The 24,074-nt window shown below is 39.4% G+C and overlaps 2 protein-coding genes across 5 annotated transcripts in view; both read right to left on the reverse strand.

Moving 5' to 3' along the window:
• The window catches only part of LOC137180949 (polymeric immunoglobulin receptor-like), a 73,022-nt gene extending 70,436 nt beyond the window's left edge, over positions 1 to 2,586 (reverse strand). For all 4 annotated transcript variants that reach the window (XM_067586259.1, XM_067586262.1, XM_067586261.1 and 1 more), the window contains exon 1: positions 568 to 2,586. In XM_067586259.1, coding sequence (XP_067442360.1) covers positions 568 to 607 — 40 coding nt within the window. In that variant the 5' untranslated portion in view covers positions 608 to 2,586. The remainder of the gene's footprint in view (positions 1 to 567) is intronic.
• A 139-nt stretch (positions 2,587 to 2,725) lies between these two features.
• On the reverse strand, positions 2,726 to 23,646 carry cand2 (cullin-associated and neddylation-dissociated 2 (putative)). The gene is made up of 24 exons (XM_067586256.1): positions 23,429 to 23,646; positions 22,543 to 22,686; positions 20,968 to 21,122; positions 20,494 to 20,617; positions 19,176 to 19,233; positions 18,101 to 18,299; positions 17,048 to 17,153; positions 16,765 to 16,904; positions 15,319 to 15,629; positions 14,528 to 14,669; positions 14,211 to 14,329; positions 13,477 to 13,623; positions 13,037 to 13,258; positions 12,708 to 12,914; positions 11,357 to 11,544; positions 10,846 to 11,011; positions 9,866 to 10,006; positions 9,065 to 9,204; positions 8,691 to 8,866; positions 7,478 to 7,573; positions 5,810 to 5,979; positions 5,557 to 5,721; positions 4,716 to 4,823; positions 2,726 to 3,266 (listed from the first exon to the last, which is right to left on the reverse strand). The coding sequence occupies exons 1-24, from the start codon at positions 23,494 to 23,496 to the stop codon at positions 3,036 to 3,038; spliced, it is 3,723 nt and encodes a 1,240-aa protein (XP_067442357.1). The 5' UTR covers positions 23,497 to 23,646; the 3' UTR covers positions 2,726 to 3,035.
• Between the last annotated feature and the right edge of the window lie 428 nt (positions 23,647 to 24,074).

The raw sequence follows: 24,074 nt of genomic DNA on the forward strand, positions 1-24,074 counted from the left end.
TGTAAATAGTTATGCCCATTCAAACATGTCCATCAAAGTTTGGATGTTTCTCATTGAATAGTTGCTTTTGTTAATTATTGTTTATGATCATTTAGCAAACTGTTTACATTCTAGGTGTTCACCCTTGACCTCTATAAAATCAAAAAGGTCAGTGGCATAGTTTGACCTGAGTAAAAGTGGAGTCAAATATAATTTGAGAACCATAAATGTTTGTTTTTCTTTGTCAGTTTTCGCCTGTGTCCTTTATTAATTATGAAGCTGTTAAAAGCTTAACGTTGCTGTCAGTTTCACTAAAAACTTTACAGATTTCACTCATCAGTTGTATTAAACAGTTTTAAATATTAAAAAAATATATTAAAAATGCATTTTGTGATATTTGTGATATTTATAATTCATCATAAATCTTGAATGGAATTATTCACATCAAATATTTCTTTCATTTTCAAACAGTCCTGGTTGACATGAAATAAAAATGGGTTCATATGCACATACATGGCATAAACAGGATATAAACATAACATTCATTAGTCTGTAATATCTGTAATCGGGTATTAGTAATCTTTTTACCTGCCATTAGTGAGAGGATGAGGAGAAGAAAGCTCTTCATTATGTTGGCCTTCGATGCTGAGATCCTTCGTCCTCAAGTATGAACTCTAGTTGGTTATTTCCTCTTTTCTTGACTCTGCAGTTGGTTTGTCTCAAGTGTTGTGTTTCATGAATTTATATGTTGCCTAAAAACATCACACCCCAGCTTTCTGTCTATCCTTCCCCTTTTTTTTTTAGTCTTAACCACAACTTCTCCCTGATTATTGCTACTTGATGTTGACAGTAAACACCAAATAAGTGGTGAGAAAGATAAAAGGAAAGAAAGAAGAAAAGAAGAAATCCTCTGATGCAAACATGATGTGTCAGATAGAAAGTAACTTTGTCACATCCTGTCTGGCCTTTTAGTGTTTTTTGGACTTGCGTCTTTTTGTTTTTTGGGGTTCCTTGTTTTGCACTTCTGTTGAGTCCTTCTGGTCATATGTTTTGCTTGTTGTGTACTCGGGTTTGTGTTCGTGGGTATTCTTGGATGGGTTAGTGTAGGTTACGTTGAGAGTTTGTATTTTCTGGGTTTGGGGTTTTCTGTTGCTCTGTTTCCCTTGTGTGTTCTGTACTCCTCCACACCTGTCCTGTGTTAACCTCGTCAGCCCTGCCCTGCGTCCTGTGTTTCCTTAGCCAATTGGCTCCCTGTCTGTTTATTCCCCTCCCCTGAGTTCTCTACCCATCTCCCTGTTGGTTCAATTTCTTTTAAAGTCCTGTTTTTCTGTTAAATCCTTGTTGGATCATTTGTTATACTTGTTCTGTTTCACCCTGTGCTGTCCTGACTAGGGATGCACGATATTATCGGCACGTAATCGGTATCGGCCGATATAAGCTCTAAAATGAAATATCAGCATCGGCTGAAATGAACCTTTTCTGCTGATTATGAGAGGCCGATTTGCCGCCTTCTCCTCCGCTGCATAACTGTGCTTCCCTCCACGGACTGTTTCTCTCTGACGGTCCCGGTGCTTCCTCCGCAGGCTCCACTTCACTCAGCTGCCCGTCAGACCCGCTGTTTCTTCTAGCGGAGGCTAGCTGGCTGTGCTTCCCTCCGGCCATGCTGCTGCTAACGCTCTGCTAGCCTCTCAGCTAACGTTAGCCCCGGCTCTCCGTGTGGATCCAACCGGAGCACCGAGCCCCGGTTTGTTATTCAGAGTAAAGTGGGAAGAAGCAGCTGGTCTGACGGGCAGCTTGAGTGAAGCGGAGCCTGCGGAGGAAGCACCGGGACCGTCAGGGCGAAACAGCCCAGGGGGAGCTGCTATGTTCGGCTGCACAGATAGGAAACACTTTGGCTGACAGGATGTATCACACTGTTTGGGGGGGAAAAAAACAACTTCTTTTTGGTTTATAATGGCAGTTGGCAACCAGCGTATTAGCTGGTGCCTTCCTAAATTCTTCCTTCATATATTGTCTTTCTTGATTATACTTAGTACAATCTATGCTTGCATGTGTAATAGTCTCCTCAGCCAGCTGGAAAAAAAATATGTGCATATATCGGTATCGGCAATCAGCAACAATGAGTTGGAAATATCGGCATTATTAAAAGATGATTTCTGTCAACTCTGCATTCTGGTCTCTGCATTTGGGTCCATTACTACTAAACCTTGTTATGAAATGATCCAAGACAGTCAGTCATCTTTGCTGGAAAAATCTCATTTTAGGACTCATGGTTACTGTTAGCAGTTAGCTAACATCTTAGTCAAGCTAGCAAAAATAAAAGACTACCGTTACTCACTGATTTCTTGATCTAAATACCACAACTTATGATCCTCTTCACTCTTTCATGAACAATTATGCTAAATTTCACTGACGTGGGGATTTTTTTTTTAAAACTTCAGTGTCCAAATGGAAAACTTTGGTTTATTCAAAGCCATATTTTAAAAGCCTTATCCTGTAAAAGAGAACAGTGTCAGTCTAATATTACTTATGAAACATCTCATTCAAAGACATTCATCATGTGGTATTGTGCGCAGCTGACAGACACAACTCATTACACAGTAAAATATAGAGATATTCGTAGTGTTACTGGATGGAAAGAAAAGACAAATTTATCAGATTTTACATGAACATTTAAACCTAGTGACACAACATTTCTGCTGCTACGTCTCTAATCCATCACATAAGCAGAAGGTCAGACACAAACTGAGTGTTGCTTACACTTTATTTTTATGTCAACTAAATGAAACCCAGTTTTTACTGCAAAGGACACAAAATGGACAAAAAGAAACTGCAAAATCCATTTAAATCACGTCTATCATAAAATGTATTTTTCCCAGAGTAAATTCATATTAAAAAAGCCAAATGTTGGGTTGGAAAATATTTTGTTTTTTAAATAAAGCTGTGATTGTATAACAAATTTGAACAGCATCGAGCTTCTATAAAACACTGAGCGGCTTTATGAACTGTCTCTATAAAAAAACATCATAATAAAACATCTCTTCCATCATCCGAGTCTAGCTCATGTCCATGCTCTCTGCAGGTCCTAAGCCCCCTCCCTCCCCTCCCTGCACACTCTGGAAGATGGACGCCATGTCTGCGTTGGTTCTGATCTGGTTGGCGAAGTCAGCCATGCTGGGGCTCCTCTCCACCTCGGGCACAGCCAGCAGGGCAGCGACAGCGCGCATGGCCGAGCGCCGCAGCTCCTCCTGTTTCTCAAACTCCTGCTTCACAGAACCGGCCTTCACCTGCAGGCGGTGGGGTTAATTTCAGTGTAGTGGGAACCATCATCACAAGCTCATTATGACTGTACTCCTCGATACAATGTGTGATATATATTTTACAAAAGAAAACAAGACTTTAGAGTGGCTATAATTGATATTTTCTGTAATAACAACATAAGAGCTGTCAGAGTGTAATGTGTTGGTCGTGGCTCATAGTGATGAACCTACAGAAAATTATCAGAGACTCTGCAGCTCCTCTCGACTTTATGGAGCTTTATTGTGAGTTTCAGCTCGTTGTTTATCTGTCCGTCTGCAACTTTACTGTGGTTCACTCTCAGCGCTCTCATAGAGTCATTTTGGGCCGCAGCAGGCAGCTGTTTTCAGAGAAAAAGCTCTAAAAAGCCACTATACACTACCTGCTCAGCACCAAACAGCAAACAGACACAGTTAGCTGTAGACTAGCTGAGTGAACATAGTGGAGCATTTAGCAGCTAAAGAGACAGATATTTCCCTCAGGAGTTGATAGAGAGAAGAAACAGAGCTAAAAGAGAGTGAATATTGGACTTACATTCACCAGGTGGACAGAAACACGACTCCAAATGAATGATAATGTTGCTCCGTAACTGCTGGATGTGTGAATAGGCAACTGTTTGCTAACAAGTTCATGATATCAACTTAAAAGTTGATGATATGATGTCAGTGTTGTGTTCACTACTTGTTTCTGCTGAAAATTAGGGAACATAAAATTAGTTAACGCAGGTTTGAAGAATTTATAGGTTCTATTAAAGGAGTAGTTTAGCATTTCAGAAAAAAAACTCAAGTCTCATGTCCATTAAATATGATGCTACAGCCAAGAGACAGTTAGCTTAGCTTAGCTTAGCACAATTACTGGAAACAGGAGGAAACAGTTAGCCTGGCTCTGAACAAATTTCAAAAAACCTGCCTACCAACATCTCTAAAGCTCACTAATTAACACAGTCTATAAATATTTATAATGACACTAAAATGTGTCATCTTTACATTTCAGTTTATGAACAGATTGAACAAACAATATATCTTTAATTAGTGAGCTTTAGAGATGCTGGTAGGTAGATTTTGACAAAGCCAGGTCAGCTGTTTCACCCTGTTTCCAGTATTTGTACTGAGCAGAGAGATATGGAAGTGGTATTAATCTCATCTAACTCTCTGCGAGAAAGCAACTAAGCGTATTTCCCAAAAAAATGAGCTTTTTCCAGCCTGGATCTTATTTTTGTAGTTTTGACCAACATTCATATAAATTTTATGTTCACCTTTCTTTTAACCTCTAAGTGGTGTAAATATCTAGCTTAAAAAGTCTTGTTTGCAATACTCTGTAGACTTCAGTTTCAGTCACCACAAACAACACAATACATATTTTAGTGTTTATATGTATTATATTATGAGTTATGACCTCTAAGACTCCTAAATGTGTCTGTGCGAATGTGTTTCTGGTACCTTGGTAGTGCAGGTAGCTTTAAGTGGCTCCACCAGTCTGTCCAGTCTTTGCAAAACAGCAGCAGGACACAGAGAGGCCAGTCTGGCAAGCATCAGGAAGGTCAGCATCTACACAAACAGAAGTACAAACACACGAGAAACACATGGAGAAGCGGAGGCAAGAAGATGAATGAGACACTTGTGTCTGTAGGTGCGACCACAGTTATCCACAGAGCAACAACCAAACCAGCATCTAACAGGTCTGAAGTGACATTTGCAGGCACATTGACATTAATGTGCTGCAGCTGAGCAGCTAATTAGCTATTTAGCCTGCTAACTGATGTAAGCGGTGCACTTTTTCCCGGTGGATGTTTGTTTGGTGGCTCGTTCATCAAGCTAAAGTGCAGGACAAGATGTGTGTTTATGTTTGTATCTTAGATAAGAAGGAGACTTTAGCAGGGAAGCTGATGTGGGTTGCTATTCAGAGTCTGTGGCTCTTGTGTTGAGTAGCAGGATGCAATCAGGCTCAGTGTGACTATGTGCTCTGCTGATGATAGAATGACATGTTATTGCTTTATTCAAGATTTAATTGGCTGTATCGAATAAAATCAAAACCAAAAAATGTTAAATATAAATTTCTCCCTTTTGGTTTCAGTTTTTTTTTTTTTTTTTTACAAAGGAGAACACAGCAGATATTTATGCTGTAGGAGACAAAATAATGCAACTGAATTTCAGCTGGACTTTAAAGTTCGTAGCAACAACTGAGCGTACGTAAGATGTGTTCTGACTTGGGGACGTTAACACTTTCTACCCAGAGAAGAGGACTAAACTCAAAACTCTGATGTTGATGTTTTCTACCCACCCTGATATCATAGTGGTCTTTGAGTCCTTCCTCCACATGATCTAGAAACTGCAGGACGTCCAGCCCCTCCAGACAGCTGTCCAGCAGAGTGTACATACACTCAAATGCTGCTTTACGCACATCCAAACCATCATCCACAGTGTGTTTGAATGGACCCATCTCCACCTACAATACACACAAAAATATAAACACTTGCACAAAGCTTTGATAAACATATTGTGAAAATCTTCAGCTTCCCAACCAGTCAACCCACCTCTCTGATGAGGTCCTTCCTGATCTGGGTCTCCTTGTAGAGGTGAGGCAGCACCGTTGCTAGACGACCACGGATCAGGGATGGTTTGTTATGAGCTGCCGAGTTGAACATCACCAAGGCAACGCGGCGCACGTTGATGTCCTCGTCCTGCAGGGTCTTCAAGAAGTCACCTGCCGACACACAGATACCATCACAGATGTAGAGAGACAGGGATATGTGTGTGTACTTCTGTTTTGGTAAGAAGACTTTAAATTTGATATGTTTTAAGTGAGAAATGATAAACTGGTTCTGTCAAATTTAAGGTGTTAGTTCAGGATTGGGACTTGGGTTGAGAAATCTGAGCACTGAGCATGTTTTACTTATAGTGACATAACTTTATATATCATTAATATCATTACATAATTATGTCATTTACTTATATCTCATTTATGTCTGTAGATCATATAACATCTTTTGAACTGTGCAAAAATAGTGAATTATTAATATATTCTATAATAATCAGCAGAGGTACAGTCACAGCTCTGGTGACTTTGTAACATCACATTTACAACAGTGTTTAATGTGCACTGTCCAATAAACCAATAAAATACAAAAATAAAATTTAAAATTATCACTAAAAAAAAATTGTACATTTTATCTAAGTGCCTGTGTCATTTTTCTTGTAATGGTAACCTGGTTAGTAAAATTGACAAACTGGTAGGTTATAATTAAAGCTGCATGTGGAGTAAAGACAATTTTTAAGCAGCTAAACAAAGAGAAAAATGAATGCATAGAAGTTCTGCAAAAATTAAACAAAATGGCCCTGGACTCCAGAGGGTTAAAACACATTGTGCATATTGGCAATATGCACATTGAAGGAGGAAATTTCTTATTAAAAAGATTATTTTTGAAGATAATTACTTGATATTCGCTTCAGCTGAAAATTAGGATGCAGTTTACACAGAATGAGGATTGTTGGAACTGCTTTAGAAAGTGATCTCTTCACAGCCAGTATAGACAGGAGGAACAACTACAGTGATGAAAACTCTTTCAATGTACATAGAGTATGTGCATGTGACTACTGTTTTAAGCCTTTCATGCATGAATTATGATAACCTCAGTCAGGATTTTTTTCTTAAGTGTTTTTATTCCTCTTTAGGCATGAAAAAAAATATTTGAACTTCAGTTTTTTTAAACACGCATTTTTCAAGGAGTTTGTCCAACTTAGTGGACAGATGATTAGTTGTCATTTTCTCACTTGGAAATTTTAAAAAATGTATTACTCCTTACTTGTTACTTGATGTTACAAAATTTTATTTACCTGCAAGGGTCTATTACTATAGAAGGATTGGCAAGATATTCCTGAGCTGGTGAGCATTTCCGGCGAGCAGGCGGCCATCTTGGTTTTGAGAAATTTGTATTGCACTTACAAAGGCTGACCAATGAATGGCAGTGTCTGGGATGACACACTAGAGTCCACTGTGTTGGCTGATATGCAACTATACCATTAAAACCCATGCATATATAAGAAAACAGCTTTTGAATAGCTGTCCACTGTAGTGACCGCTATGCATGAAAGGGTTAATACAGAAATTTAAAAAAAATGTGAAACTATCCTTTAAAATTAAGATTATCTTTGTCCTCACAAGGAAAGTAAAACAAGTGTGTTTTTGTGCTTGTGTGTCTTACCTATGCATTCCTTCAGCAGTGTGTCAACAGGAGCAGGTTGGTCAACAATAGTGAACTTGATAGCCGTCACCACTGTGCTGCGAGCCAGAGGAGAACCTGTGAGGGGGCAGGTAGAGTCCTGGATGAGATTCTTTAGTTAATGGGTTGGTTGACCTAAATAACACTCACTTACCTATGGTGGTTTCTACTCATGGGGATACAGTTTTGGTTTTATTTACCCAGGTTTTGTGATATCTGTCTGAGATTTCTTCCTCCACTCAAATACAAATGAGGTGAATGAAATGTGTGTTGTGCAGACAGTTTTTAATATTAACTATGAACAATAGTAAGACTCTACAGCCACACCAGCAGCTCTGTGAGGCTGTACTTGACCTAAATGCTCACATCAGCATACTAACAAGCTCTCAATGATAACATGGTGATGTTTAGCAGGTAAAATGTTTGCCATGTTCACGCGTGTTAGCATGCAAATATTTGCTAATTGGGACTAACACAAGTACAGCTGAGGTTGATGGGAATATTATTAGTTTTGCAGGTCAAGTCAGCAAAGTTACTACAATTCATCCTCTAAGGACTGTGAATGTGAACAAAGAGTCAACGTCATGGTGGCGTTAGAGGAAAAGTCTGTGCCAAATATTATGCCAATCCATCAAGTAGATGTTGAGATAAATCAAAGTATAAGTCAAACACCTGCTTTTGTTGCTAGAAGAAAAGAAGATCATAAAAACCCTTAAAATGTATTCTCCAAGGAATATCTGTCATAAATGTCATGGCAATCCATCAAATTGTTGTTGAGATATTTCACTCTGACCCATAAAAGTCAACCTCATGGTGGCGCTAGAGGAAAGCTCAGAGGTTCATTAACATCAGTAGGATTCATCTTCTGGAAAACATGAACGTTTGTACCAAATTTCATGGCGATTCACCAAACAGTTGTCAAGATATTTCAGTCTGGGTCAAAGTGGTGAACCAACCGACTGTCATTAAAGAAAGACACAGTAATGCGTCTTTCTTTAAAGGAATCACTTTCTACTGAGGATAGAGTCCCTCTGAAAGCTGCTGATGCCACAATGATACTAAATTTCACAACAATCTGAGCAATATTTCTAGAGATATTTTGCTCAGGACCAAAGCGTCAGATGGATGGTCAGATTCAAAATCTCCATCCGTTGGTCAGACAAATATAAGCACTTTCCCACCTCACACATCATACCAGCTTTAAGTTGCTGTTTAAGTCTGGGTAATAGTTGTGACGGGTTGACTAAGGTCAGTTTTCCCAAACATTCAGCCACCAGGTTCCTGGTCCCCTCCTCCTGACACTCGCAGTTCTGAAACAGCAAAGCCCAGATAGACTCCACGTGGGCCGAGAGACTCGAGGCTGGACAAGCACTGGACAGAAAGAGAGAGAAAGTATTCAGCAAGAGGAACAGACAGAGAGGAAGAGAAGTCATTGTTTAAAGAGATTCTGGTTTTATGACATAATACTGTAAATTCTCATAATAAAGCCTGTATATAAATAACGGCTGCATCTCATATTATAATAGCTGTGTAGTGATAACAGACACACAAACCTATGAACACACATACCTGATGACTTCTTTGAGGGAGTGTAGAAGCAGGTACTGTCTTCTTGGCTGGGAGGTGATCTCTTTCAGCATGAAGGGCAGGAAGTCGTTTAGGCTGCCGACTGCCATGCTGCCTAAAGCGCAGGACGCCGCCGTCTTCACCTGAAACCACAAGACACTAGAGACTATAAAAAATAGGAACTTGTGTGAAGTCTTGTTCCTTTTTTTTCTCCTCCGTTCATCCAGGAAAACGTTCAGCTGAACATTTTGTTTTCCTACTAATTTATTCATAGCTCGTTTGGTTACAACCCCGTCTTCACTCACTGTACCATCCACATGAATAATACAGAAAAACCAATAATGTTATTGTCTATTTTTGACCTTTTCTGTTCATTGTTACCATGCCTATAACATATAAACCATTACAGGACTGTCTGACCTCTAATCTTCCTCTCATCTCTCAACCAACTCACTCAACATGTTTCTGTTTGATCTCTATTATCAACTATCAATAAAGGCAAAAGAAAAAACAAGACTTTGGAACAAGAAAATAAAAATTAAGCTTTGACATAAAGGAAAGTTTAAAAAGAAAGTATGAATATGTTTTTCTCTGGTTTCAACATACTAACTAATACTGTGTGAACAGAAAATTAATCAGGTGGAAAGCTGGAAGGAATGGCTTGATAAATGGGCCGATATATCATTAGAAGATTTTTAAAACTCAAATATAAACTTATCGGTCAGACTATGGATACTCTTGTGATTTGGACTGTTGTCAAAATAACTGATATTATTTGTATCCCTGGAACCACGTAAGTCTTACCTCTTCGCTGGTGGAGGAGAAGGCCTCCAGGATGACTCCCTGAACCTCTTTACTCCCTCCCAGACTGCCGTTCCTCCCCACCTCCCCCAGACATAATAAAGCCAGGACACGAGCGGACTCTGGAGAACCAGGATTCTTCACCTGAGAGGAGCAGAGACAGCAGATACAGCAACACAGAGTACAGAATACAGAAGACCAGGAGCCGTATTCAGGCTAAAAGTGGCTCCTAACTGGCCGAGTTAGAAGAAACTTCTAAAAATAAGAGTAATTTACAAAACATTTTACTTTTTTATTTTTTACATTTTAAACTAAGTCAAATGCTCATTGCATCCGTGCTTTAAAAAAATACAATAACAATAACAAAAGCATATTTTGAACAAACGACAAACAATCCAATAACACCGAAGACGACAGTTTGCACATCTCTCTTCTAATAGCACACTGAAAAAATGCACTTCATAGAAATGATGAATTTGAGATACATCAGTTGTGAATTAGTCCTCAAACCGATAGTGCACTCTTCACATCACAGTCTGTGAGACCATCTGTTAAGTGTAGATTAAATAATGACCAACTGCAATAAATATTACAGTAATAAAGCTGATTTCATGGTATATATTTAGAATTATGCTATTAAATACTATTTTGTTTGGTCAACTGAAAAACAACAATCAACAAACATCTGGTAATCTGTTTGACAAGTCAATTTTACTTTGTTTCATGAATAAAATCTGTGACAAAGCAAATAAAATAGTGTATATTTCTATCTATCGATCTATCCATGTATTGTATTGATAAATATTTTGTTTCACATTCACTGACACAGACTGGTCACCTGTCCACCAATCACTGTAGACATAGAAAGAAGGTTCATTCATGTTTTGTATATAGCTTTCAGAAGTAAACTCTCAGATAGGAACATTTAGTGCTATTAAAGGAGGACTCTTAGCTGATGTACAGTAACAGTGTTCAACACAAACCTCCTGTATGAGGCTGGTTACTGTGCCTGGTGTCTCTTTGGGGCAGGCGGAGGACAGAGCAGCCACACAGCGAGCGACGGAGTGGTAGGACTGTCTGTGGATGACAGAGCTGTCTGCAGAGGACGGAGAGCTGTGGAACGGCTCTGTGAGAGACTTCAGCAACTGACTGCAGAGGAGAGGAGAGGAGGAGAGAGGAGAAGAGAGGAGGAGAGAGGAGGGATGACAGAGGTGGAGGATATTACTTTAAAATGATGAGATGAGTTCTGTTTACAAGCTCGAGGGGAACGGGATTATTTTTGAATTCTTGCTTCTTCTTTTTTTTTTACATCTTACGTCTTCAGTATTGGCAAAAAGAACTGCAGCTTACATCCAAAAATATCAGAATCAGCACTAAAACCCACGTGGGTCGACAAAAACATTATAAACAAACTATTAACAATTATTCTCAACCCAAAATATTAAGGCCTAAATAAATCCAACACATAGTTCACCTACACACACCTGATCTTACCTGTAGCTCAGGTTGCTGGTTTTGGATGATACCAGTGCCTGTAGGAAGGCCACTATGGCTGCGAGCGCACCGCCCTGCAGCAGTGGAGAATGGACGAGTCTGAAGACCCCCGGCAGCACAGAGGAGCTGATCTTAGCCAGAGAGGAAGGGCACACTTTGGCCATGCAGGTCAGCAAGGTGACAGACACCTGGACACAGAAACAGCATATATTACATGTATATTATAATAATATCAATATAAAGAACTTTATAAATTGAAACGTTTACTCACAGCTGAAAGGGGTTAAGTTTAGGGTTCAGGATTAAGGGTTTGTTAGTTAGAAGGATATCTCAAAAAACTACTGAACAGATTCTTATGCAGACAGCGCCACCATGTGGTTATTTATGAAGCATTTTACATCTTGGCTTAAAGGGGACATATTCTGCTTTTAGTGATTTTCTGTTATTTATATACTGTTATGATAAAATGATTAAACATGAGGTTAACTTGAGGTGAACATATGTATAATTTCTGCCTGCACATCAAAAAGTCAGGGCTTCAACCTGCTCTGAAGGCTAACTTTGCCGCGTTTTTTTTCTTCCTTGCTGACGAGCTGACGTCGGCTCGTCGTGGATTTCATAGCCGTGGTTGCTAAGGTTGTTGTTAAGATGGTTGCTAAGGTTTTTCCATGCATTGTTTGCATTGTCCACTCGCGTATTTTGGATCGGACATGTACGGATGTATTTGTTGACATTTTGACAAGTAAAGAATGAAAAAATAATAGAAATCCTGCTACTATAGTTCGTTTCATGGTTTGTTTACGTCGCCTCCAGAGCTGGGGGAAGCTTCCTGAAGCTGACCAATCAGAACAGAGAGGGCTCATCGGGGGGAGGAGAGCTAAAAACGGCCTGTTTAAAGGGCCAGTATAAGATAAATAAAAGTTTTTTTTTACCGTAAATCATGCAAAGATATTCCAGTAGAGCCCAACAATATAAATATAGACATATATACAATATATATGGAAATGTGCATATGTCCTCTTTAAGTAACTTTACACAACAACATATTGCTGCCACCATGACAAAAAAACGTCCTCAGTTTCTTGTTATAACGAGAAACTTTTCTAATTAAAACATGTTAAGTTGGTAAGTTGTTATAACAAGAAACTTCCATATGTCATTAAAACCAGAAGATCCATTCAGTGCCTGAAGAGACGATACTGTCTAGAAACATGTTCAGTCTGAGAGCTTTCTAGTTTGTATTTAGTGAAACCTTCTAAGCTTCCAGAAATTGGTATATACACATCTATTAATTACCAGTTTTAATCATCACTCTCCCAGTTATCCCAGACCAGAGCTCTTTCCTCTCTACCTGTGATACATGCATGTCGCTCTCATCCACCAGAGCAGGAAGTTCGTTCAACACGGGCTCCAGTGCTGCCGGTTTGATGCTGGCAGCGTGATGCGTGACCAGTGCGGTCAGACACGCCAGCGTGCCGAGCTTCAGAGCCCGCTGGTTCTTCCTCAGGAAAGATCCCAACACGGACAAAGCTTCTGGCAGGATGGACGACAAGTCAATCTGAAGGAGAGGGAGGGAAGAGAAGGGAGAGTTTTATTGTTTTTTAGTCAATTCTTCATTTGGGAAAGTATCTTTTTTTATATTACACGGTTGAATAAATGTGTCTTTCATTCATACTGAACCTTTAACTGAGAGGCAGCGATGAGCGTGATGGTCCTCACTGCTGTCAGTCTCGTAATCTCATTCTTCAGCCTCTCCAGGAAAATCGCCAACACACCCTTAAGCTCCGCCCCCAGGTGATCACCAAGGTGACACACCATGTGACCCATACAGGAAATAGCCCTTTCTTTCACTTCCTGGTCGATGTCTGTTGCTTTCAGCCTCTTCAAAGTTGCAGAAAACACCTTGAAGAAACAAAAGTTAATGAATTTAAACACTAAATAGATTCCAATAGATGGATTGTTGACATTTACTGGCCGTCCAGGTGTTAAAACTGACAGATTATTATAACTTGATGGTTTTATTATAGCTGAAAATAACAAACAGGCAGGAAAAACTAGAGAAGGAGATTAAACAAGACAGTCCAGAAGAAAACAGACCTGCCAAACCCGACCCATCGTACCTCTTTAACAAACGGTTTGGGGTCGAATCCTCCCTTCTGTTCCGGCGGCCTCATCACTCTGACCAGCTGCTGGGTGACCAGCAGAGCCTCCGAGGTGATCTTATAGAAAGTGTCGTCTATACACGCCACCACCGGCGGCAGCAGCACCTGAAGGGACCACAGCAGGGGTGACAGAGCTCATTTCTTAATTATTTGGTCAAAGTGACAAAGCCATGTGTTCAAATGTGTCTCATGTATCACATCCAGAAGGTGTTTTTACATCTATTTTAATTGTTTTGAACAGCTGGAGTGTTCAACAGTCAAGCTACATGCTGTTAATTTCACCAGTACCTCAATGTAATAATATAATCCTTTTTGGTGTATGTAACTCTGATTAATGGTCAACATATGATGAAATATCTACATTCCTGTGTAGAGCCTTCAGTTATCATCTTTCACTGAAAATGAGCTGCTTCTCCAATAATCACAGGTTGTGATAATGACGGTAATTAACCTCAATCAACTATTGTTGTTGATGCTTCTGTTATTTTATTTTTATTTATTTTTGTTCTGCCCCCCTTCTGATGTCATTTACTGCAATGTTTTTCTTTTTTTTTCTTAAAAAATTACTCAAGACAATTAATTGATTATCAAAATAGTTAGCAACTAATTTTCTGATGATCAACTAATTGACTAATCGTTGCAGTTCTACTGCAAAGATCAAGAAGCGAAGCATTAAAAGAGGTTTAAAGGACCTGCATATGGGGCTGAAAGGCTTGAGGAGGATGGGAGAGGAGGAGGACATGGAAGAAGGAGAGAGCATCGATCCTCATGGTGGAGGAGGTGGACTTGTCAGTCAGGGAGAAGACGATGCCTGGAGGAAGGAGGGAGGAAGAGGAAGAGGGGAAAGGAGAGAGCAGAAGGATGAGAGAAATAGATGTTGGGAGGTTTTTTTAGTGCAAATGGGCGAGGAATAAAAAGGGAGCTGTGGAATGAGGGAGGTGTGAAGTCGAAATGTGAGTGTGTGTGTGTGTGTGTGTGTGTGTGTGTGTGTGTGTGTGTGTGTGTGTACCAGGTATTAGAGCAGGTATGTGCTGTTCCAGGGCTCCAGGTACAGTGTGAGCCAGCTCAGTGAGGAGACAGAAGCAGCCCTGTCGAGATTTTAAGCTCTTCTCCTTCAGCTGTCTGTGGAGAGCCTTCACTATCACCGGCACCTGCACCGACAACACACACACACACACACACACACACACACACACACACACACACATTACCTGTCTACTGTGACATTAAGAGTAAAACATGTTTATTATATTACAATACATTTATAGGTTACCCAGAGACAGATTGGTGCCAAATGGAGGCTAGATCTTCACTTCCAGCTTTAGCTACTGCCACGTTCCCTCTTCATAAACTACACATTATACCAACAATCCAGTTGTCAGATCCACATTGAATCATTGTCCGTGATCCCTCAGCAAGGTTTTTATGGGCTTTTCAAAAACAAGGATTCTCTTAACAGATTCCCAAGATATATATTTGGGATATATGTGTTTCACTGGTTAAAATACATCAACCAACAGAGCTTTTGTTTGTGTTGATGCTTTAATCCAAATAACAATTTAATCCAGACCAGGAACAAAATGTCACACATCGGTATCACGTCACCTCAGCTGCTATCATTCATCATTCTGCCATTGATGCTTAAGGCGGCCAATTATTTCTGCCCCATGCGCCCGTCTGTCTTCAGGAAATGTTTGTGTAACGAACTCTGACTCACCACATCATCCTCTTCCACACTGAAAAAGGATTTATTTTAAATCTTTGACAGACTGTAAACAAACTCGTGACATCATTCTCTACCTGTTTCTTCAGCATGGCGACCGCCGGCTCCTCCTCCTTGCTCGCTCCCGTGTCCGAACCGGCCACGATGAGGCCGTGGTGACTCGATCCCACTCGCGTTTGTCTCAGCAGCGTCGAAAAAGCCGCAAAGACGTCTGCCCGCACGTTCTCCTCGCGCTCCTTGAATCTGGCGAGCAGGGCGGGGCAGATGGAGGAGTAGAAGGAGAGGAGGAGGTCCCGGCGCGTGTCGATCAACGCCTCAAGACACTTGATGGAGGAGCGTCGCACCTTCCAGCTCATATCATCATCATCACTGTACTCGTCGTCGGATTCTGGATGGAGTCATGAGACAAGAAGAAGAAGATGGGAGCACACAGATCTTCAATGTAATTATGTTAAAATCACTCAAAATAATGATTTCAAATGATTATTTATATTTGTGGAGTTTTTATAAAAGTGAAAAAGCAGGTTCTTCGCAGTAATTTTAACTTTGCTTGTAAACAAAAGCTAAAGACTTTAAAGAGTTTCTTTTTAAAATCTGATGTGCACGGTTAAGAACTACACCTCAAACTCACAACTACAAACTAACTCACTTATTAATGAAAGTTTTACTACAACAAAGAAGCACTTGTCAAAGATGAACAGGGATAAAGTTTCAGCACATATAAGAGGAACCTTGTGAAATTATTATAGTAAACAAACAAAAGTAAAAAGTGCTGAATGCATTTCCTTCGTTATAAAACATCTGCAACACCGAAGTGTCTTAAATCCTGCATTGTTTACATGTTTACATTGTTTACATCCACGTCTTCTATTGCATTACTATTATTTGCTGCATTTCTTGGCACATTTCAGTCACCTGTAGATCACAGTAGATTTGTGTGAAACCATTGACAGGAATGTCAGAAACTCCACAGGCTACCTTAAACTCTTGAGCAGGTAAATCTGGACCATTAAATCAGCCAATATGTGCTTTTCATAGATTTATCTGTGAAAAGCAAAGAATCTTGTTGACTTGTGATCCCTTGAGTGAAATATCTATCGGATGGATTGCCATGAAATGGGGTACAGATATTCACGTTCCCCTCAGGATGAAATCTAATAACTTTGGTGATCTCTTTTCATCTAGCACCATAATCAAGTCAGATTTTTAATATATCGAATTCTTAGATTTATGACTAAATACCTGCAAATCTAATGTCGTTCCCATCAGCCTTAGCTGTGATTTGGGATTGTGAACATAGCCTCACTGAGCTGTTAGCATGGCTGTAGACTTTTAGTCTTGTTTAGCAGTAAAATGTCTCACTCAGTGCACATCTTGAAAGAATGAATGTAATATTGGCCCATATATCGTTATCAGACCTAAAATATCAATAACAACCTCAAAGATGTTGGTCTGACTCTGCTTACTGTTGGTGGAGTGAGATGGATGGATGGATGGTAGAAACGTCTCACATGCACACAAACCTTCATCAAACCCGTCTATGTCCATGCTATCCTCTTCCTCCTCCTCAGCGTCATCATAATTGTAATTCGGGTCAAAGGTCATAAACTTAAGACAAAGCTGAGTCACCGTGGCAACATGGGGTGACATCTCCTTTGGACACCTGCCGATCAAAATGGACACAACAGTAAGTAATAGAGAAGAGGGAGTGTGTGTGTGTGTGTGTGTGTGTGTGTGTGTGTGTGTGTGTGTGTGTGTGTGTGTTTGTGTGTGTGTGTGTGTGTGTGTGTGTGTGTGTGTGTGTACCTGCGTATAAAAGCTTCAAAGGTCTGGAAACAATACTCTCTCAGCTCGTCATCCTCCACACTGGTGAACTTGACCACCATGGGAATCAGCTTCTCTAAATGCTCACCTACACAACAAACACACACATTAAAGACAAACAAATGAACAGTTTACACGTCTTTATCTAAACCTGCAAACCTGCACCATCCTGTTTGGGTTAATACTGAAAAAACGCATCATTTGGCTGATTTGACTCAGAGTCTACAGCCGTGCTGGTGGCTCTGTGAGGCTGTATTTAGTAACAGTGCTGCTTTGAGCTAAATGGTATCATCGGTATGCTAACATGCTCACAATGACAACATGCTGATGATTAGAAGGTATAATGTTTACAATCTTAAATTAGAGTGCTAGCTGCGGGAAAAGTGATAGTCATAAAGGAATGTTTTAATTAACACAGACATGATAGTTGATCAGAGGGCCTCTAGTCTTCATGCTTCCTCATCCACTGCATGTTTTAGTTAGTGCACTTTGACGGAGAGATGCCCACATTTCTTTCCTCCCAGGTGGCGTAAACTAAGCTGCCCTGTAAGAATACTGTTAAACTGAACTGTGTTAAGTTTCTGACTGTGTCCATGTATGCATGAATGTACCAGGAGTTTCTCTGATATCAGATATATGTCTTACGTATTAAAAACTTAAATATATTCAAGTAAGAATCAACTGGAGCCTGTGGAGTTATTTCTTTATTCATCATCAAAGTATTATTGGATTAAGTAAAGGTTTTCTACCACACTAGCATTTACTTATTGGTACTAAATACAAAAAGCAGCTGATGGGAATGTCATTAGTTTTGCAGGTATTTTGTCATAAATTAAAGTTTTGGACAAATTAAAGTGATTATAATTCACTCTGAGAGGAACATGAATTTAAAGGCAATCCATCCAATAGTTGTTGAGATATTTCAGTCTTGACAAAAGTGATTTTAGCATGTCACTAGCATGACTAAAAAGTTTGGCTTGTTTGGTTTTTCTTGTTCGACATGAACGCAGCATAAAAAGAAGCAACAGATCTCACCGACTCGATGGCCGCCCTGACGGCTGATGGTTGCCAGGCACTGGATGTACGTCCTCGTCATTGAAGTGGGCGGACCCTTCGCCAGCTCCGTCAACAGGTGTTCAGTCAGCTGGGAGAAGAGGGCGGGGCTACAGCAGGGCACCAGGTGACCAAGAGCCAAGATGGAGCGTTTCCTGACTGCCATTCTGGAGCTGGTTAACTGATGCAGCAGATGGGTGAGGAATGAATGAATGAATGAAAAAAAAGTCAAATACAATAAAAAATAAACTACGGCTGCAACTAAGGATTATTTATAAATCATCACTTAATCTGTTGATAATTTTCTTGATTAATCGATTAGTTGTTTTGTCCATAAAATAACAGAAAATGGTGAAAAATGTCTGTATCACAAAGCCTAAGCTGACATCCTCAAATGTTTTGTTTTGTCCACAACCCAAAGATATTCAGTTTACTGTCATAGGTCCGGGGTCACGCAGGGGTCCCCAGAAAAATGGAGAATATTTTACTTTCACTATTATTTTATTGACTAGAAATTAGCCTAATGAGAGAATGGATAAGAATTACTGTTCTGTTCATAGGTTTCACACTCTTACACACTCTATCACACTGTTAATCTGCCAATCTACAGTACAGACAGTTATGGAATAATTAAATCTTATCAGATGGGATCTGTGAAACTACATCTTATCAAATACGGGTCTGCAGCCTGATGTGTTGATCAGTTTAAGAGTCCTTAACACCAAAAATGTTGGGAACCACTGTCATAAACTACTAAAGAAACCAGAAAATATTCACATTTAAGAAGCTGGAATCAGAGAATTTTGACTTTTTTTTCTTAAAAAATTACTCAAAATGATAAATCAATTATCAATTGTTATATTAATATTTGGCAACTAATCGATTAATTGACTAATTGTTGCAGCTCTAAACGTCCAAGCACAATAAGCCAAAATGCTTGAGGATGACTATCGTAAGAACAAAAAATACTTTCTTAAGATTATAAACAATATTTATAAATACGATGGAGGTTAATAAGGTTTGTCACTGTAATATTAATAAACTAATAACTTCTTACCTGAGGCAGCAGACTGGACAGCAGAGAGCTGTGGAAACTGACCAGTGCACCACTGAGCCTGCAGGAAAAATAAAAACATCACAAACATCTGAGGTCCCATCACGCTATTCAGTGGCTGAACGCTTGAGCAATCAAATATTTTGTGTTTAATTTTTGCTTTTTTGGTGAATTTTTTCTGTTGAGTCATTGTCTTTATTCTTGTAACAAGAGTCCACAGCAATGCTAGTAGCTTGAGCTAAATGCTAACATCAACATCCTGAGTATAATGTTGGCCATGTTCACCATCTTAGCTTGGTTTGTTAACATGCTAACATTTACTGATTAGCACTAAGTACTTCTTTGTTGTATTAAAACTTTCAAATAATAAGTGAATTAGTCTGTAATTGTAGTTTCAGTTTTGGTCAGTTTGGAGCGTAGTTCTTAACTGTGCACATATCAGATTTTAAAAAGAAACTCATGTCTTTGACTTTTGTTCACAAGAAATGCAAAGTTAAAACTCCTGAAACAACCTAAAATGGGCTGTTTGGTTTGTGTTTTGGTTCCGATGGAGTGACTAAGTGCTGATGTTTTCTATGTTCATCACCATTAGCTTAGCATGTTAACATTTGCTAATTAGCATTGAACACAAAGCACAGCAGAGGCTTTGTCATTTGTATTGCAGGTATTTGGTCATAAACCAAAGTACTGGACAAATTATAATTTTGGTTCATACATAAAAAATCAGACCGTCACTAAAGTTATTAGGATTTCTCCTCTAGAGACCTTTAATATCAGTAGCAAATTTCACACCAGTCCATCCAGTAGTTGTCTAAATATTTCAATCAAAACCACAGATGTGACCTTGCTGGTGGCACTAAGGGAAAAGTTCATAGCTCACTCGAGTCAGAAGAAGTCGTCCTCTGTGAATCATGAATATCTGTACAGAATTTTATGGCCAGACATTCAATAGTTATTGAGATATTTCAGTTTGAACCAAAGTGGTGGACTGACTGGCCAACAACATCATCCAAAGAGGAACGCCAAACACACGGCTAAAAAACAGCTTGAAAAAGTCAAAGTGCATGATGGCAAATAATTTTTCTAAGTATCTTTGCCTGACAATGACGCGACAGAAATCACATGAAGTTTTCTAAAATTAGAAGAATTCTTTCTATAGAGATCATGAATGTGTTGACTCTGAAACTAACGAACTATGCAAACCAAAGTACCTGGCCGAGATACTTTGGACCAAAGTTGTCAGACATATTGAGCTACAGACTGATCTCACCATCCATGCTCCCTGCCTTTAGATGGTAAAAATGTTTCATAATGCTTTTACCTTCCCAACATGTCAGACAGGATGTCGAGAGCCTCTAACTGAACTGACACATCTTCCTGTTTCCCCATGGCACCAATCAGCTGGGAGGTAATCTTCTTACACACACTGGCTGTCAGGGTCAAACCTGGAAACCCACATAAATATACTGTAACAACCCAGAGGGGAATCAACTAGCAACCCAAAACAAAAATGTAGATTAGATCATTTTTGTCTGAATACTTTTGTTCAAAAATGGTGCTGAAGCCATGCAGATGTTCATGATAAAAGTGAAAGATTTTAGAAATATGTTAATCTGTGAATATAATTCATGTTGCTGAATGTTGTTTTTTCTTTAAAGACAAAATTCTTTGAAAGAAGAGTGAACATTTTTTAAATTTTTGACTGAAGCAGCAGATTCAATCTCACATGGAAACCTGACATCAAAAGCTGCAAGTTTAGACTAAGAGGAAAACAAAGTTAATAGTCAGCCGTTACCTGATGAAGACGGAGGCAGCTCAGCGATCACAGTCTTCAGTCCCATACTGGAAATGTCTCTCAGCTGCTCCTTGTCTGACATCATGTTTGAACACAGCGTGTCCACCATTGTCTCCACTTGAGGCTCCTTCACCTTGCTGACCAGAGGGGCCAAACTAAAAATCAAACATACCCACAGTAAACAGTACAATCATCATCAGTTACCATCAGTTACTCTTCATCAGGGCAATGAAAGACATTACACTCACTCACACACACATAATAACATTTAACACACAGAGAACAGTGAAGCAGCTGTCGGTTTACCTTCTTGGCAACATGTTTCATCTATGACAGATGCTTCTGAAAACAATATATAAAAATGTCTGTATACGTATTTAACCCATAAGAACCCGGACCAAGTTCTCCTTAAAGGAAAATTAGGGGGAATATAAAACAGACCAAATGGACCACAAGGAACACATTCCTGGACTTTTTTTTTTAATTCTACCTTCAGTGTAAAAGATCTGTAATGTAACACATATGTCATAACGATATTTCCCTAACTTGTTTTATATCAATTTGTTCAAGAAATGTGGTCAGAACAGGTTAAATGTAATACAGGACATCTTATTAAAGCATCAGAATTGTTAAATTGGTTGAAACCTACCTTTAGTAACAAAAAACAAGCTTTTTAAAATTAGCTAGCTCTGTCACATTTGCTGACCAGGCACACTGCCATTTTGGAAGTGATGTCATGGGTACACAGATTCACACATTGTCACATGACTGCACCAGGATGTTCAGTAGATGTCACTCAGGGACTTCATGAGTTAAAATCAAGGATAAAGCTGTATAAGGAATTTTCCAGAACATTGAAAGGGTTGGTGACACCTGTGTCACCATGGGTTGAAATCTTTAAATCTCCAGGAGTAATTATGTGAAGTCCAAAATTTTACTTTTAGCAGTTTATTAAATACAGACAACTTTTAGCAGAGGAGCTCATCAGCTATAATACATTATGTACTCATCAAAATCTCATTAAAAGACTGAAAAAAGATAGAAAGTTACAGCTTAGAGACTAGATATCGTCTTAGATTTAGTATTTTTTGTATAGTATTGTGATATGGCATAAGTGTCTTTTCCTGGTTTTAAAAGCTGCAGAATTACAGTAAAATTATGTCATTTTCTGAACTTACCTGTTCTAGCAGTTCTATTATTGGCCTTTACCCACTTAGTCATTATACAGTCATTATATGGTCATTATTATATAGTCATCCCTACAATATTGTCACAATAACTGTTCATATGTTCACTTACTAGCGTGGTGCATGTACTGAAGTACATTTGAACATCGATGTGACCGCTCAGTTTAGGGGAAAAAGTGAACGTACTACATAATCAGTGACTATGAATCTTCCTAGACATCGTTGGATGTCCCCTAAAGGTACCTGTGAGCATCACAGTAGTCCCCTGAATGTCCAGGGATGATTTCCACCTTTAAAAGGACTGTACAGCTCGTCCCTGTATGAAAAAAACAGTGGGACCAGTTTCTATCTGTAGACCCTAACCTGTGTCTGGTGTTTGTATGTTTACCATTTCACAGCCAGGTTCTGCACCTCTCCGTTCTTGTCCTCCAGCAGTTTGAGCAGCATGGTCACTACTTTCCTCTCGCTGTCCTCGTCCAGTTTAATACTGTCCTTCTGGAGCTCCAACATCAGGTCATTAGTGGCCATGAACCTGGACACAAAAACACCGAACACCAAAGGAGACACAGAGAGGGACAAAGTGGGATGAGTAAATAGAAAGAGAAGAAGCAAAGGTATAAAAATTAACTCCCCATTCACACACACACACACCTGGTGACCCTTTGAAGGGGCCTGACCCCTAGGTTGGGAACCACTGAACTAAACTAGCTAACTGTATATAAAGTAGTTGAAACTAGCTCCACCTCCAGCAGCTACAACACTAACATGCTGCTCTAACACTGATGCTTCAGTATTAATAATCTAATGATGTCATATATAATAATATATCAGTCAGAGGGACCAAACCACTACTTTTACTGCAATACTTTAACTACATCAAGCTCATAATACTTATGTACTTTTACTGTAGTAGGATTGTTCATGCAGGACATTTACTTGTAATGGAGTATTTTTACACTGCTGTATTGATACTTTTATCGCAGTAAAGGATCTGAGTACTTCTTCCAGCACTGTTCTTTGTTTTGCATTAAACAAACATATTTGATGTTAAATAAACTTGTTGTTGACTTACAGACACTTATCTCAGATCTCACCACATAGTGACACTTAAAAGTTGACTTGATTGTACTTGTATCTCTTAGGGAAAAAACGTCTATAATCAAGTTAAATATCTAAAAAATGAAAGATATTCGCTTGTGTGGTGACATGACAAACACACACAGTCAGGATCAAAAAGTGTCATCTCACTGTCAGACACACCAGCTGCTGTTTACCTGAAGTCTTTGTCAGTGGAAGTCATTTTCTCCAGCAGGTTGGAGATGTGGTAAGAAACGCTCGACATCTTGGTTTCTTTGGTAGTTGTCACTCTGAAACTTAACAGAAACGGTAAAATCTGAAGACTGGGCCAAGAGCTTTAACCCAGCAACATGGCGAGGCAGGAGGGCACAGAGAGAGAGCGCTGCCCGGGGGGGAACTTGACACTTGGAGGGTTCAGATAAAAATAGATGTCAGGTGAAAGTTTTTCTGCTTTATAGCGACACCGTGTGGACATGTGGAGTCCTGCCGCTATGCATAACCGCCACCATCTAGGATCGTGTCAGGAAGGTAACCCTATATTTGCGAAACTCTCGCGAGATTTGTTTCAAGTGATCATTTTAACCCAAACTATGATCTTTTAACCCTAACCAAGTGTTTTTGCTCGCAAATCTAACTACATTTACAAATATAACTATTTTGTACAATGACAAACAACTCGTACAATGAAGAAACAACGCTTACGAATCTCGCGAGATTTAGGCTTGCCATCTAGACACGTCCGCTGGTACGGAGGGTTGAGAGGGAATCTAAACTAAATAAATACATACATCTCTCAATCAAATTCCTTTTCTCAAGGTAATTAAACAAAAAATAGATAACACT

The sequence above is a fragment of the Thunnus thynnus genome, chromosome 4 (genome assembly GCF_963924715.1).
Source record: "Thunnus thynnus chromosome 4, fThuThy2.1, whole genome shotgun sequence".
NCBI classification, from domain to species: Eukaryota; Metazoa; Chordata; class Actinopteri; order Scombriformes; family Scombridae; genus Thunnus; species Thunnus thynnus.